Source organism: Chroicocephalus ridibundus, chromosome Z (genome assembly GCF_963924245.1).
Source record: "Chroicocephalus ridibundus chromosome Z, bChrRid1.1, whole genome shotgun sequence".
In the NCBI taxonomy this organism is placed as follows: Eukaryota; Metazoa; Chordata; class Aves; order Charadriiformes; family Laridae; genus Chroicocephalus; species Chroicocephalus ridibundus.
In genome coordinates this window covers 46,451,549-46,468,261 of record NC_086316.1, presented here as the reverse complement: position 1 = coordinate 46,468,261, position 16,713 = coordinate 46,451,549, and the positions used below count along the sequence as shown (strand labels likewise).

General features: G+C 41.4%; 1 protein-coding gene across 2 annotated transcripts in view; it reads left to right on the top strand.

Annotated features, from left to right (window-relative positions):
- Positions 1–16,713, top strand: part of PCSK5 (proprotein convertase subtilisin/kexin type 5) — a 253,679-nt gene that overhangs the window by 151,067 nt on the left and 85,899 nt on the right. For both annotated transcript variants that reach the window (XM_063320402.1, XM_063320403.1), the window contains exons 11-12: positions 13,765–13,882; positions 14,951–15,139. In XM_063320402.1, the coding sequence (XP_063176472.1) occupies positions 13,765–13,882; positions 14,951–15,139 (307 nt within the window). The remainder of the gene's footprint in view (positions 1–13,764; positions 13,883–14,950; positions 15,140–16,713) is intronic.

Genomic DNA, 16,713 nt, shown 5'->3' with positions numbered 1-16,713 from the left:
CGTGCTGCCATCCAGCGTGACCTGGACAGGCTGGAGAGCTGGGCAGAGAAGAACCTAATGAGGTTCAACAAAAGCAAGTGTAGGGTCCTGCACCTGGGAAGGAAGAATGCCAAACACCAGTATATGTTAGGGGCGGACATGCTGGGAAGCAGCTCTGAGGAGAAGGACCTGGGGGTCCTGGCAGACAGCAAATTATCCATGAGCCAGCAGTGTGCCCTTGTCGCCAAGAAGGCCAATGGCATCCTGGGCTGCATAGGGAAGACTGTGGCCAGTAGGTCGAGGGAGGTCATTCTCCCCCTCTACTCTGCACTGGTGAGGCCACAACTGGAGTACTGTGTCCAGTTTTGGGCTCCCCAGTTCAAGAGGGACAGGGAACTACTGGAGCGAGTCCAGCGTAGGGCAACCAAGATGATTAGGGGACTGGAGCACCTCCCTTGTGAGGAAAGGCTGAAAGAGCTGGGACTCTTTAGCCTGGAGAAGAGAAGGTTGAGAGGGGACCTGATTAATGTTTACAAGTATCTAAAGGGTGGGTTTAAGGAGGACGGAGCCAGGCTCTTTTCAATGGTTCCCAGCGACAGGACAAGGGGCAATGGGCACAAGCTAGAACATAGGAAGTTCCGTTCAAATACACGGATAAACTTCTTTATGGTGAGGGTGACAGAGCACTGGAACAGGCTGCCCAGGGAGGTTGTGGAGTCCACTTCTCTGGAGATTTTCAAGACCCGCCTGGATGCAGCCCTGAGGGATGTGCTTTAGGCAGTCCTGCTCTAGCAGGGGAGTTGGACTAGATGATCTCTAGAGGTCCCTTCCAACTCTGAAGATTCTGTGATTCCGTGATTCCGTAATGTGTACATTTCAGAGATGACAAATAAACTGTTCATTAACACCCTGCTGCATATTTTCAATAACTTTAAATTTATATTTTTTAATCATTGTTAGAAGCTGGCATAAGACTTCAGAAAAATAGCAAGCACTCGTGAACAGTTATATCAACCAATCATCAAAGCTCTGTTCATCTATCGAAAGACCTTCCAGTCTTACAGATGCTGGCTGATACTTTTCACACACCGTTAGCAGCCAATATCAACTCCTACCCACACCTAATGCCCATACACATGGTGCATGCAGCAAGTGAAACACAAGCTTTGAATTTGGCTGTTGTAATATCCCAGTTTTGGATAGCTGGCAATCTGACACCAAACCCATAAAGTTGTATTGGTCTTTGCAGGAGTGAGAAAGACCATATCCTATGCAAGCTAAACCAGTGGGGTTTTGTGTGTAAAAGATTAAGTTGATATTTTCAGGTAGACAGCTTAGAATGCTATTGGTAAATTTCTTTCAAATTTTTGACAAAATGGGCAAATGCTAGCTGCCTCACATGTGACTTGTTTCTGTCACTCTCCAAGGGCTGTGTTGGCTCAAGGCAGTGTTTCCTCACCAGGAATACCCCTAGCACTGTGTCCTGTGGCCACCTGCGCATCTCAGCAAGCCCATGGCTTCATTGCCGAGCCATGACACAGAGCTATTTCTGCAGCTCTACACCAACCAGGGAATCCCCTAAGCCAGATTTTGTGTCCAAATGCATTAGTCCAGCTCAGTAGTGTCACTCCCTAAGCCACTGGTGTAATGATAATGCCATCAGAAGAATCTGACATCTGGAGTCCTATTTACCAGACATTAAGCTACACAATTTTAATGTTGTGGGAATTACATTTATTAAGAAACAAGCATATAACATACCTTTTCCAAATGTGAGCCACATGAACAGGAACATTACTAAGTAAGGTTTTTCATGTAGGCAGCAATGAAGTTGCAATAAGAAATCCAAGGGCAATCAAAAGAGACTTCAGGGCCTTGGGATGACTGGCTAAGGGATCAGAAGCATATTAACCCTGGTGGAATATGCAAAGGGAGCATTTTCCTATTAGAGAATTAATTTGATTACCATTAGTGATTAATAAGTGCTAGGGTACCATGTCCATCCCATCTAGGCATGAATATGCATACGATATTCAGCATTGCAAATGTGTATGTAACAAAAAGACAGTCCCAAGCACAAGCAAGAAAAAATGAATATACGCTAACTAAAGACTGGAAAGAACTATGACAGCTAATGAAGATTTCATAGAAACACATTAATGACTATTATATATGAAGAGCTAATGCAGCTCATGTCTAAACCTTTAATGACTGCCTAAGGGACCAGGAACACAAGTAGTGTTCTCCTTTATCCTTCTAGTTGCAAGCAAAGATGAGGGAAGAAACAGGAAGACCCAGCAGATCAATAACTGTCTCTGAGACTGGTGTCACTGGCAGAGTTTTGGGTTTTTTGATCAGCGGTTGGTCTACATGAGACCAGGCCTGCTGGTGACAGACGCAGTACACCTGTCTCAAAAGGGGAAAAGGATCTTTGTGCAGGAGTTAGCAGTGCTCATTGAAAGAGCTTTAGATTTGAAGGGGGAAAGGGATAAAACCAGGCTCGCTAGAGATAAGCCTGCCTGGGGAGGACTTGCCAGTGTTTGACAGACAGTATTCTAATGATGTCCTCCGGTCTGCTCCATGATGTGCTGAGTACACTAGAGCACATTGGAAATGTCCCTGTACTAGTCCACATAGCACCCTAGTCATCTCAGTGAAGGCTAGTGATGGAGAAACACACAGCAGCAAAGACAATTGTTGATGATTAGAAACCACAGAAGCGCCAGAGAACAGTCACATAGGAATTAGGACTTCTCCCCCCAAAAAGGTGGCAGGATCAATAGCCTAACTAAAGTACATCTACACCAATGCACACAGCATGGGCAACAAATAGGAGGAGCTGGAAGCCACTGCGCAGCTGGAAAACTGTGGTGTAATTGCAGTCACGGAGACATGGTGGGATGATTCACATAACTGCAGTGTGGCAATGGATGGCTATAAACTCTTCAGAAGGGATAGGCAAGGAAGGAGAGGTGGTAGGGTAGCCCTGTATGTTAGGGAATGACTGTCTAGAGCTTGACGATGGTGATGAAAGGGTCGAGTGTTTATGGGTAAGAATCAGGGGAAAGACCAAGTGCTGGGTCCTGCACTTGGGCCACAACAACTCCATACAGCGCTACAGGCTTTGGGAAGAGTGGCTGGAAATCTGCCCGGTGGAAAAGAATCTGGAGGTGTTGCTCAACAGCTGATTGAATATGAGCCAGCAGTGTGCCCAGGTGGCCAAGAAGGCCAATAGCATCCTGGCTTGTATCAGAAACAGGGTGACCAGCAGGACTAGGGAAGTGATCATCCCCCTGTACACAGCACTGGTGAGGCCCCACCTTGAATACTGTGTTCAGTTTTGGACCCCTCACTACAAGAAGGACATTGAGGTGGAGCAGGTCCAGAGAAGGGCAACAAAGCTGGTGAAGGGTCTGGAGCACAAGTCTTATGAGGAGTGTCTGAGAGAACTGGGGTTGTTTAGCCTGGAGAAAAGGAGGCTGAGGGGAGACCTTATCGCTCTCTACAACTGCTTGAAAGGAGGTTGTAGCAACGTGGGGGTTGGTCTCTTTACCCAAGTAATAAGTGATAGGATAAGAGGAAACAGCATCAAGTTGCACCAGGGGAGGTTTAGATTGGATATTAGGACAAATTTCTTCACCGAAAGGGCGTCAAGCATTGGAACAGGCTTCCCAGGGAAGTGGTTGAGTGACCATCCCTGGAGGTATTTTAAAGACGTCTAGATATGGCAACAAGGGACATCATTGTTTAGTGGTAGACTTTGTAGTGTTAGGTTTACGGTTGAACTCGATGATCTTTAAGGCCTTTTCCAACCTAAATGATTCTATGATTCTAAGTAGGCAGCTGACAGCAAGAGTTCTGGAAAAGCACGTGTATTTTTGGAAATGACATTCTAGCCATATGTACATGACCAAGTCTTCAACAGATTGGTGGATGTAAAGTCTGAGAGAGATGCTGGCGCTCACTCACATACGCAGGCATTAGTTAGAGTAACTGAACTGGTTAGATTACTCTGAACACTTTTGGCCTTCTAGCCCCTGCTTGGAAGTTCTTTGAAGTCAGAGCAGCTTTAGTTTAACACCAGGAAAGGAGAGAAGCAAACAAGCTACAATTAGTAAGTAGTCTAACAGTGAGTGGAAGTGCCTCCCCTAACACTGACAGAACATGTATGTTAGGAGAAGGTCTGTGTACTCTCAAACCACATTTAAATATCATAGGAATCACATGGTCAGTACCGTAAACTTTATCATGGCTACTTACAGAAAGCATTGCTGTAGTTAGAAAAAATAGAGGTAGGATTTGGAAATTTACAATAGTTGAGGAAAAGTGGAGTAAAACCATGCATTTTTTAGCAGCAAGTTTAAAGTGATTTTCTGTTTATTGTATGGTCTCTACAACCTTTCTAGATGGCTCTGTTTCCTTCCCACGTGCAAGAATTCAGCTCACAGCTATAAATAAAGTTTTCTTAAATGTAATATAATTGCATTAGGAATTTTTCAGTGTTTCGTATGTTAAACCCAAAAAAATTGCCAAGTATCTGAACTCTGCTAGCCTTGAGTGAAACCTAAAAAACCTCTTTGGGACTTGGGGAAGGTAGTTGGAAAATATATTGAAGTCTGCAGCCTAGATCATTGTTATTGAATTTTATTTTTTTTCCCCCTAGCACAAATTGAGATCCACACGATGTTGCTTCCAGTTGAAAGACATGTAAGATCACGAATATATCTGTATAGTTCCTGAGATGGACATGTACAAAGGAGGAGAGGAAGTCTCTCAGAGAAGCCAGGGAGGTGTCATTACTTCTCCCGGCCTCACACTTCATTATCAAAGCTTCTCATTACTCGTCGGCTCTGCAGACTCACTTTTCTGCTGGGTCTGAAAAGCAGGGAATGGAGCTGTGAATGTAAAACAGAGTCTAAGCAGAAACTTCAGGCCTGTGCTGGGATACATAAAGAAAAGTAGACTGACATTTTGTGTTACAGTTGGTTGCTTTCCTGGGGTCATATATTGGGAGTCAAACTTACATGTGTTTTAAAATGTAAATTAAATGACTCTAAATCAGGAGTAACAGGAGGCAAAAAGCAAAATTAGGCTTAAAATTTTTATTATAATAGCACTTAGAATTGTCACACCAAACCATGATCAGCGTATCAGACAAAGAATTTAAAAAGATAGTGCCTCTAGTCACTAGACGTCCATCTGTCCTAGATATAAAACTATGTACAATTACTATGCTCTGCATCTCCTAGTATTCCAAACATTGCCAAGTGGACTGACAGCACTAACAGGATGCACACCATGGGAATGATAACCTTTGACATTTTTTTCTTTTAACAAGCCCAACTTAGGCCTTCAGCAAAACTCTGCAAATGACTGGGGAGCAGGGAGGAAGGGGAGAGGTAGAAATCTTCCCCTTATGGCTCATAACCTAAAAGCCTGCCACTGCATGTGAAATGTAGATTTCTATTTTGCAGTATTAAGAAACAAGAAACAGGATCAATGAATTTAAAAAGTGAATGATAAGCTGATGCAATTCTCCAAAGCAGAATGCTTTAGAGACAATGAAGACTGCATTTTGGAATAAAAGTCTTCAAAATGCATTTGTATCACCTCTTTATATACTAATTATCAAAGCAGTACACTTGTGAGAATATTCTAGACAAACATCTAGCCATACTTGTATACATCCATGGCAATGGTGAACATCTTGTGCATGGGGTAGTTCTGTCTTTTTTAAAAAAACAAGCATTTGCCTTTGAGAACACCAAAGTTCTTCATGGCTGTTGCCTTGCTATAGTGCATCTCAGTTAATTGCAAAACTGGCCATTGTTTTGTTATCAGTGTATCTGCTTTAGTGGAACTAGGATTCAAGCCAGTTAGGAAGCAGATCACACCATCTACTATACAGTATTTTAAGCACTTGGAGCATCCTGTCAGGATGTAGAACATCTAGTAATAATAGGGAACGGTAAGGGCCTAGGTAGGACAATTCAGCTCAGTTAGATGCCTGGATTTATTTATAACTGTATCACTTTTTTCCTCCAGAAAAATCAACTTTTAAGTCAGGGGATGCAGAAATTCATCCGCAAGGTCTATTACCAGCATTACTGGTTCAGCTGTCTGCAAAGACTTGGCTTATTGTTTAACGTCCTTTTGCTTCACGTTACCGATCATAATCTACTACATAGCTCTATGGGAACAGTGTGAAATCCACTTAGTTAATTAATAATTTCTTTGCTTTGAGATGAGGTTGGTATAGTTTTAGTTCTAAAACCCACCATCATTATTATTAAATAATTGTGAAACACTTTGTTATGACTTTCTGCATATTTGTGTATATCCTTCCTCTGCCGAAATCTGCTGCAGCCCTGTGCTTACTCAGGAATTAGTTTGGGTGTAAATATCCCTCTGGAGCACTGACACTTCTGAACAGACATGGACGCTGTGTGAGACAGAACAAGAAGGATGTTCTGCACCATGTGTCTGATACACCTGACAGCACAAAAATGCTATCTTTGAGTCTCCCGCTAACGATCTGTCAGCATTTCCACTTACAGTGCCTTTGACTCATCCGTCATCATCTGTTCTGAGATGAAGCCTAGCATAGAATCTCTCACCAAAAGGTGTTTTTATTGTTTGGTAGGGTGAAATGACATCTGGCTGCTTTTGAGTTATCAGGGAATCCTAACTGTACCTCTGAGGGCAAACTTGCTCCTAATAGAGGAAATGAGTACATTTTCTTAAAAGGTGTTCACAAAATGGCTTTTTTGTTTAGAAAAAACCTTTCAAGCAGCCATGTTTCTCAATGGATGTTTGTGCTTTTTTTGAAAAAGAAATCCAATATAAAAAGACTATCACTAGTTAAAAAAAACATAACTTCTATTACTGGAGATGCTTCTTAGCCAACTTTATTTCGGCAAACTTTTTTCTCCCTTCTAAATGTACATAATCCTCAGATTTATTCTATTCACATACGCTGGCTCATTTCAAGCGATATAAATGAATGTCTTCAGTAGAGTCTTTATGATTTACAGCCAAATGCTGCTGCAGAGAAGCAGCAGCTTGTCTGTCTTAGCAATCACCAGGCAGCACTAGTCAGGTTTTCTGTTTCTGTCACAACTCTGCTCCTTCAGAGGCAGAGAAGTAAAACAGTCTTCTGGTCACTCTGCTGAGGTTTTCAGCAAGGCTCACTGGTATTTTCTGTGACACCGGGGGAAGTGTCCCCATACGCAGGGCATAGTAGACAATGTGTTCTGAGGACTGCACTAACCTGGTTTACTCATACCTAAACAAGCTCTGAGGAGTGAATTTGGAACTGACCCAGGCCTTGCTGAGGCAAGGGAGAGCTTGGCATGGCTGTGCTGGGTGCACATGGGTGCTCGCTGCTGACCGTGGGCTGTGGGTTGGCTGAATCCCAAGACTAATGACCTCTGCCCAAAGGCTGCTAACACTCGTGAGCAGGCAGAGTATTTGGGTGGTACTTGCCGTCACTACTAGTAGAGTCTGACTCTTAGGCCCCAGAAGTGTATTTAGCTCTTAGTCCTTTTTGTCAACCAATGTCAATGCTTAATAACCGTATGTGCTGTAAATTGCTGAAGTAGATAAATACTGCCAGGATGTGAATGCAAATGTGATCTTGGATTTAATTCCTTAATGTTTTCAGATGGTGTGGTTTAGGGCTATTTTTAAGTGGCTGCAAAGTTTCGCAGCAGGTGATGCAGCGTCAGCGTTGCATACAGAAACTATTCACAAAGGCACACTGGCTACTGGAGGTTTAGCTTCTACTAGCTGTCCTGCTAGTGTTCCTGGGCAATCTATATTTTATTTTATCAGTGAATAGGAGCTTTTTGTCAGACAGAAAAAAATGTAAAATCCAGAGGGCTGATCTTTTTTGTCAAATCTATTATCAGGTAAATACACAGTTAGGGTGGATTGAAGAAATTATTAGTGAAGAAATTATTTGCACTAATACAAAAATTAGAAACTGACATAAACGCAACTGGAAGCTCAAGAAAAGCAATTTTTTAAGTATTCTGTTAGCACCCTTCTGACTACAAAAGTAGTCAGAGAGCTGCAGCACCTCTCCTGTGAAGACGGGCTGAGAGAGTTGGGGTTGTTCAGCCCAGAGAAGAGGAGGCTCCAGGGAGACCATACTGCGACCTTTCAGTCTATAAAGGGGGCTTATAACGAAGATGGAGAGAGACTTTTTACCAAGGCCTGTAGTGACAAGACAAGGGTCAATAGTTTTAAATGGAAAAGGAGTAGATTTAGATTGGATATAACAATTTTTTTTATGATGAGGGCAGTGAGACACAGGGACTGGACCCAGAGAAGTTGTGGAGGCCCCATGCCTGGAAGTGTTCAAGGTCAGGTTGGACGCAGCTTTGAGCAACCTGACCTAATAAGATGTCCCTGCCCATGGCAGGGAGGTTGGAGTAGGTGAGATTTAAAGGTCCTTCCCAACCCAAACCATCCTTTGTTTCTATGATTCTGTGGTATAGAGGCCCTTCATTTTATCATTGTGCATCTTTGTAGCCGCCACTTTTAAGACAAATCTATTGGGCAACTTTCTGTCCTTCAGATTCTTTTCTGGTGTGATGATAAGAGTAAGAACTCAGTCTTCTACCATCTCTGCTAAGCCTTTGAAAATACCTGGATTTAAGGGAATTCTACGGGGAGGGAGAGTTGAGTTTGCTGCTTGCTTTGTCTTTAGGTGCAAAAATTGAGGGGTTGTTCTGTGTAAAATATAAAAATACAAATAATATGCTTAATCTGAAAAGCATGAGGGAGTTGGTTTTACAAGCAAGAATAAAACAGAATGCACGTTTGTGTTATTGGCTTGTAAAGCAGCTACGTGTTTCAGAAATCACATCCAGTTATCACAGATTATGGTCATAGTTTGACACGAAATGGGAACATGGCTGAAACAAGATGAATTCTCATTCAAGATCAATGTTCTCTTAGTTAGGACATGACAAAACAAAATTAAACTACTTCAGGCTGTGTGTCATCGTAACATTTCTCCTTTTTTGTCCCTTAATGTTCTTCGACAGTTGTCTTCCCTGGTTGAAGCATTTTGATATACTAAGCAAATGACAGAAACTTAAAGTAATACAGAATAAGAGCTTTATATTTGCAAATAAAATGTGAAATGTAAAAGAAATATTGGTGTAGGTTGGTTTGAAGTATTTATAGGATGAGAGTAACTTGAGAGTCTCACATCTGCTAGTCTTGCTAAGCGACATTTAAGAAAACCACAGTATGAGGGGCATTTTAGATTCCTATTTTGTTGGTCTTATTTTGGATGAGACTGGATCAAGATCCTAAAGTAGCACAAATGAACAAGTCATAATAATTTATATATCAAACATCTGAATCTAGTTAGGAAAGCTGCATATTCCTCATTTGACAAACTGAAGTTATTACCATTTCTCTCCTTCTGGTGTAGTATTTGATGTGTGTATACAAAATATTTATATTTCCAATGCTGCTTTCACAGTATAGAAAATTAAAGGCCAAAAATACAGTAGGGAGAAAATATTCTGCAATGGTTTTTGTCAGATGAGTGAAATAGGAAGGGAGGCTTAGCATCTAAGCTACTGATGAGACGTTTTGATGACAGGCAATGAAACTGCAGCCTAACAAATCAAGTTTAGCTGCAATGAGGCACTGGAAAGGCTGTGTTTTCCTTGTCTGGGCCCAGTTTTCATGGAGTTTGCATGATTCTGTGTTATGATTTATCAACACCAGTCATTCATATTTCTCGTAGTTAAGTCAAGTGGGATATACAAGTTGCCTTTAGATTTGGTGGTAGCTCTACATATTCTTTGTATATAAATGAGAAAGTTATTGAATTTTCAATAGCAGTTTCAGACGAAAACAAAGGGATTATGAAAAAGCTGGGGAAGTCTATCCAGCAGCTGAGGAGGCCTTGATTTCATGGTGCGCTAATAGAGGAGTTGCTCCAGGGATAAATAAATGGACTTTAGCCCCGAGAAATGTTATTTTCTTTAATGATAAGAAGAGTAAAGAGATCAGCTAAAACTCAATATTTACTTTGTGTTGCAGGAGACAAGTTTTCTCTGAAACTTGTCCCGCATCTGTAAAGCTCTGCGTATGTCTGTGATTTTGGACAAATAGGAATGGATCAGTTTGCACTGCTGCATGAGTAGAGAGAGGATTCAAGGACAGTTCTGCCCATGGACATGTTGATCACAGGATCACAGTTTTCAGCCCTTCAGCTCAACAGGAGCAACAGTCTGTCTCTTAATCACCAGCTTACATTGCACCAACTTCACATTCCTATTCTGTCTCTGAAAGGCAAATTTCTTCTTACAAAAGAACCCTATACCCCCTCTGACATGCTCAATGAATCCTAGCAACAACCAAGCCCAGTAGCAGCTCACAGCAGTGATAATTTAGACCACATAAGCGGGTATGTGCAAGGTCCTGGGGCATTTTGCACTTGCAGTCAGTTTATCTCACTCTGTGATCATCAGTACCTTTCAATATCGCTTTTCTGTCTGGGTTAGCAGAAGTTAGCTCAGTACCATTCACATAAAAATCAGTGGCAGTTCCAGATGTTTCCCAGAAGACATTTACGGCCCCGTGTGGACCATTAAAGTAATTTTTAACCTCTGGGAGAGGCACGCTGGCATAGAGTTCACAGCAGTACTAGCGTATACACAGATGAAGGTGCACAATTTGAAGGCAGTAGGAAACAAAATCTGCTTTATTCTCTAAGACACAGGGGATCAACTACTTTTGTTAACTCTGTGATTCTTTCCTAAATTGCTGTTATTTAGTCTTTGAAAATTATGGGCCTCTGCTGGTACCTGCAGCTGCTAACCAACCCACTAGATCAAGGGCTTTGAAGTGCAAAGGTTGCAGACAGCCAAATGTCAGCTGCCTGGAAGCTTCCCCCGTGGAAGGATTTAGGAGCACCCCTGACTGTCAGGAAGTTTTTATTTCAATGGGAAGGCCTTTCAAGGAAAAAATGTACTTCTGTTTCAGCTGTGGAAAAAAAGAAAAAAAAAAACAGCAGGTGCAGAACTTCTCACTCCCATCTCTCCTCTCATGCAAGAGAGTTTAAGCATGGAATCATGGACAATTAACAGCAACATAACCTTGGGTGGTAATTTTTTCTCCTGGATGAAAAATTAACACAATTCTGTCTTCCAAGTAATTTTGAGGAAGGTGAGATAGAAAGTTCACTCTGTAGATTTTATTTGTATTTTTAATGTGAATATGAAGGCAAAAAAATTCTAGGGTGAGGTGGTTTTAAAGCCACTTAAGTTTCCATCAGAAGGTCACTGCCTGGTGGTGGCAATGTTACGTGCTCCTCTGCCCTTATTTCTGGATGAGAAAACGTGAGTTGAGGAGAAATTTGGCTCTTGTTTGAGCTCAGTAGTTGGGTTGAACACACAGCGTCTTACAACTGGACATCCTGAGTGCTAACCCAATGCAAGTTGCTACCTGTTGGGAATGAAAAATACATTTTCCATGGGTTAGCTCAAAAGATTTTTCCATTCATGAAAATTTAATCCCTCACCATTTAAATGTAGTACTATGCAGAGTAACTGTGTACAGTTACAGACCATGTGAGTTAATGCTTTTTCCTCACACTGTTCTTCAGAGCAGACAGAATGAATACTGATTAAAACTTTAAATATCAGAGCAATGTGTGCAATGTAAGAACAGACAAGTAACGCCACAGATAAATACTGTCTCATCAGCAGGTGCAGTTTTTGCAAGGTGACATCTATGACCAAGGAGATTTCCATTACAAGAACCATCTTTACAGTTCAGCTTTTCCATCTAAGCTTTCTTTGCTCTTTTTCTGGCTGCCTCTACCCACATGTGTAAATAGGACATCTCTTTTCTTGTCCATTTGTTCGTGGTATACATTAAAGAGAATTCAGAAGGCTGAAGTAGGGCTGAATTTAATTATTTTCATATATTTTATTGTTGTGTTTCATTTTTGAAAGCGGTACCTGCCTCATTTGGCAGAAGAGCTGTGTTTAGTTCTCTCCAAATGAACATTTCCATGCTATGTGCACTTCAGTTTGAGGGAAGGGAAGGAGATAGGAAGAAAACCAGTTCATGACACAAAGTCATTATACCTTTCAGTATTTTCCATTGAGGAACCCTCTTCAGTTGGCAGTTTCAGACAGTATTAGATACTGCCATATTTGGAAGATGGGATCCTTAAGCACTGATTATTTTTATGCTTTGAACTGTTATTTGTTTGACAAGGTTGGGGTTTTTGGATGGAGTCCTTTGAATTTTGGTTTGGCAATGAATAGAGGCTGCTTTCACAAACCCTCTGCAAAGTGTAGTTGGAAAGACTTACACCATGCCTTGTCGCATTACTGATTAAAATAGCACTTCAGTTTTTCTGAGGGTTTTCTGGTAGCACTGTCTATGGTAGCAAGTAAACCTAATTTATTAATATTTGTGATCTGAAGTCCTCACTCTGGAAGCTTTTTTCTCTCACCTTCCTGTGTCAGAACTTTACCAAGAGCACCAATTTATCACAATAAAACAACATGGCTAGCAGCCCTTCCTAATTCATCAAAAGCCATTTGCAAACTTCTGTTTTGATTGGAACAGCAAGCAAAAATGCACAGCTGATTCAGTAAGCCAAACTTTTAGCCTTTGGGAACTGCTCGAACTCTGAAATAGTTATATCAAGTTAAGTACTCTTAAAATTAGAAAAAAGTGAAAGATACAGAACTGACAAAAGTCTGTTGGAAATACTTCACCTTGTCTGGTTTGAAAGTTCAATTTTTTTTGTATCCTAAGAAAGATGATGCTTTAAGGCCTTCTGCTTCTTTGAGTAGAAGGCATTCAGGCATTGAAGTTAAATTACTAGGCACTGAGTTTCTTGCAAGGGAACCATTACTGGCTCTCCACGGCATGAAAAGCAGATAGAGGTGAGGATGTAACATCCAGAAATGACTGCAAACAGAGTGCCAACCTCCAGGCATAGATGCTTAGTACCACTATGTGTGCAATGCATGCAGTAGGTAATATCAGAGGTTGACAGCAATGTTAACAGCTCTCTCCAGCACTAACTTCATCTGCAGATCTGTCCTTCATCTGCAGATCTACAAAGGAGGTAGAGGAAGGAGCCTTCTGACACAGACTTTGTGTGAGAACCAGATTATCTTTAGGGCCCTGGACTTCAAATACCATCACTTTTCACCCTCATCATGCAGACGGCTTTAGGGAGGTGTTGGATCTAGCTGGTTGGCTGGCCAGTGGCAACCATACTGCTTACGCTCAGGGAATTTAAGAGTGTACAGCAGTTACAAAAGACAGTCTCTTCCTTCTTAAATTTATTATCTCGGTTACCTTCAATGCTTACGTACATGCATTTGGTATTTGAGTGACAGAAATAAGCCTCCTCTGGTTCTTTACACCTTTTAACATTATGTTGACATAAGAGGACTGGGATGAATTAAGGACACATGGACAAAGGGCAATGAGAGGCAACTGTACACCCTGGTGTTCTGCAGTTCTGGTCCATACTCCTTGTGGGAAGGCAGTGTTACTCATGATGGTCATTTGATTCTTCTTTAATAAAGCAGTGGATAGATTCTGTGAACAAATTAGATATAGTCTTTATTGTTTCTTGCAAGGAGATTTTTGAGCTTTGCACGAAATCAAGGAAGAAGTAGAAAAGAAGCAACTCTTGTTAGGATGTGACTCTCTGGAATTGGTCTATGATGAAAAACAAGGGTTTTTTTCTATAATTGCAACAATTCTATTTGTACCTTGCAGTGAGCCACCTGTATGGATTCGGATTGATGGATGCCGAAGCAATGGTGATAGAAGCAGAAAAGTGGACAACGGTGCCTCCACAGCATGTGTGTGTGGAGAACACGGATCGGCAAATCAAGTAATACCCGCTGCCAAAACTCTTGCTGGCATAAACTTATGGAAAGAAATTGGGTATAATTTACCCCTCCCTTGCATTGTGTATAATATGTCATTTTGAAAGCTACACTGAGGATCTCTGTTACCTTCACAAATGTCAGGTCATTTGCCTGTAAACGTTGTTCCTTGTAGGGCTTGGAAAGAGGCCCTAGTTTAAAGAACACCCCAGAAGTTGAAGGTGTAAAACAAGCCAGGCTGGATAATGATTGATTCTGCTATCGATGAAAGAAGGTTTGATTGAGTGCACTGCAGTCGCCTTTGTAAGATGAGTACCGACTTATCAGTCCAGGATCTAACAAGCAAATACTCTTTTCATTAAAATACTGCATGATATCGTCTCTCTCAATCTCAGGAGAGTCTCTAGCTCAGAGGCGAAGACTAAACTGCTTCCCACTTGCTAGGACAGGGTCTCTATAGAACCATGCTTAAGAGCAAAATTCTGTACATGCACGCTGTGGATAAAGAGACAGCATCAGTCTTAAGGCATACCTCCAAAACATTAAGATTATCGTTTGATAAATATGCTTGGCAGACTTGATCCATAACTGGTATAGCCTGCAAGGATGCCGTGCCAGTTTAAACCAGCTGAGTCAGATGCTGTTTGGTACAGTTAACATGTAATACTTGCTATTACGTAAGCAAGGACTATGGCTATGCCAAGCATTTCCTGGGGCTTAACAACCAGCTGTGATCCCATGACAATCCCAACAATTCTCAGCTGGCCACTAATCCACAAAAATGTTCTGTCCCAAAGGCTTATTCCTATTACAGGTTTTTCACTGTCCTCTTTTAGCACGTGGACTTGCCTAACAGAAAGCCAGGTAGATGCCATTAGCTGCAGTAAAATAATTTCTGTGTGGTGATAGTTTCGGGTAGGAATTAAGTGTTAAAATTACCAGTTACAGGGTGCTGACTTCTCAGAAACAATTGTCCAACACTGTCATTCACTACTAAGCAAAAAAGATGTGGTTGCCTTATTTTACAGAACAAGGAAGAAATGCTCATGTTGTTTTATATGCTTATATTATAGAACAATACGACCTGACAGCGTTGTCCGTTCCATTTACAAAGCCACTGGCTGTTCAGATAATCCTAACCACCATGTGATCTACTTGGAGCATGTTGTTGTGCGCATCACTATTACTCACCCTCGACGTGGAGACTTGGCAATTTACCTAACCTCTCCTTCTGGAACTAGGTCACAGCTGTTGGCCAACAGGTATAGTATGACAATACAACTTCACACTCCAGTCAGCACGCAGAGCCTGCACTGAGACTGCAGCGTCAGCAAAGAACAGTCAAGTCGTACAGCGAACAGTAGGTTCGCTGGAAGACACAGGCTAATTACTTTTCTGAGAGAGATGGGGAGATTGAAGTGCAAATGAGCTCACAGATGGCAATCTCTGTCTTTATCAATAGAAGAGTAGGCTGTAAAGCTGTTGAAGGACATCATCTCCAAAACATAGATTAGCCAATTTCGACAGTCTTGTGTGGCTCACCAATTATTAGATGGCTGGAAAATGTGAAGAAAATAGTAACAGGCTCAGTGTTACAGAAGGAAGTTGAATAGAAGTGTGTTTCTACATACTGTTGGCACTTATTTTTCATTTTTCTCCTTTCTTAAACTATGTTCACTAATAATAAAAATCAGACAGAATAGTAGTTCTCTACTACTATTTTCTTTAGGCTTTGTGAATATTGTTATGACTCCTGATGTTATCAGTTTCCATATCCTTTTTTTCCCCTTGCGTATTGAAGTAGTATGCTCAACCCATGAAAGGCTTGTAGTAGGACAACACTGAGAAGTTGCACTAGTACTTTGAAATTAATGGGTACATTTCTAAATTACCTATTAAAATTCTTAAATTTAATTTAAAAATTAAATTAGGCCAACCATTTCATTCATTCCACAGTTCTGTAATGGAAACTTGCTTTTGAATGTCCGGCCACTCTAACAACAATGACTAAGAAAGATCAGTCCTTCTTCTCATCCTGTCTCCTATGTTATGTTCTTGGAGAAACTGTGACACTGCATCAAATTGTCTGTTTTTCTCCAAGTTGGACACAAACAAGTATCCCTTTATCCAGTGCAACATTTCCAACATTAGTGCAATTTCAGTCCCTGGAGATGAGGTGCATCACGTGTATTTGTCCTCAGCAAATTGGAAGACTTCCCAGGGATATTTCTGTTTCTCTGGTCTACTAGCAGAAATTTTCTTGGAAGAAAACATGGGCAGTCCTTCCCAGATAAATCTTGCTAAATCAGTGATTAACAGCACTAAGAAACCCCAGGAACTTTCTCAAACTCTACCCCATTTCCAAATGTGCAAATAAGTTACAGTTAAAATAATGCTTCTATACTTCTCTAACTGTCTAGAAATTCTTTTTGCTGATGGGACCATAGTGTGATAACGAAAATTTTTTCCTTGGTGACTAGCAGATTTAGCTGACTGCCATTCTGCTGGACACAGAGCATGGCTCCCACACAGAAGCTGATGTTAGCTGATGTTTTATATCTCAGAAACAGTAAAAGCTGCAATGTGTCAAAGCTGTTGTGAGAACTCCTCTGCCACCACACTCAAGTCTTCACAAAACCTTATATCCCTGGTCCTACTCTTCAGGGCTTCTAATGAATTGGGAGTGGCCTGCTTTCCAGACTGCCTCATCATCCACATTCCCCCAGCCAGATTTGCTTATATAGTGACTATCTATCCCGGGAGACTTGTGTGTCTTCCTGTCCCTCAGTGGTAGAGGGACTCATCTTTCCTCTTGTTTTGGAGACTGGTGGACATC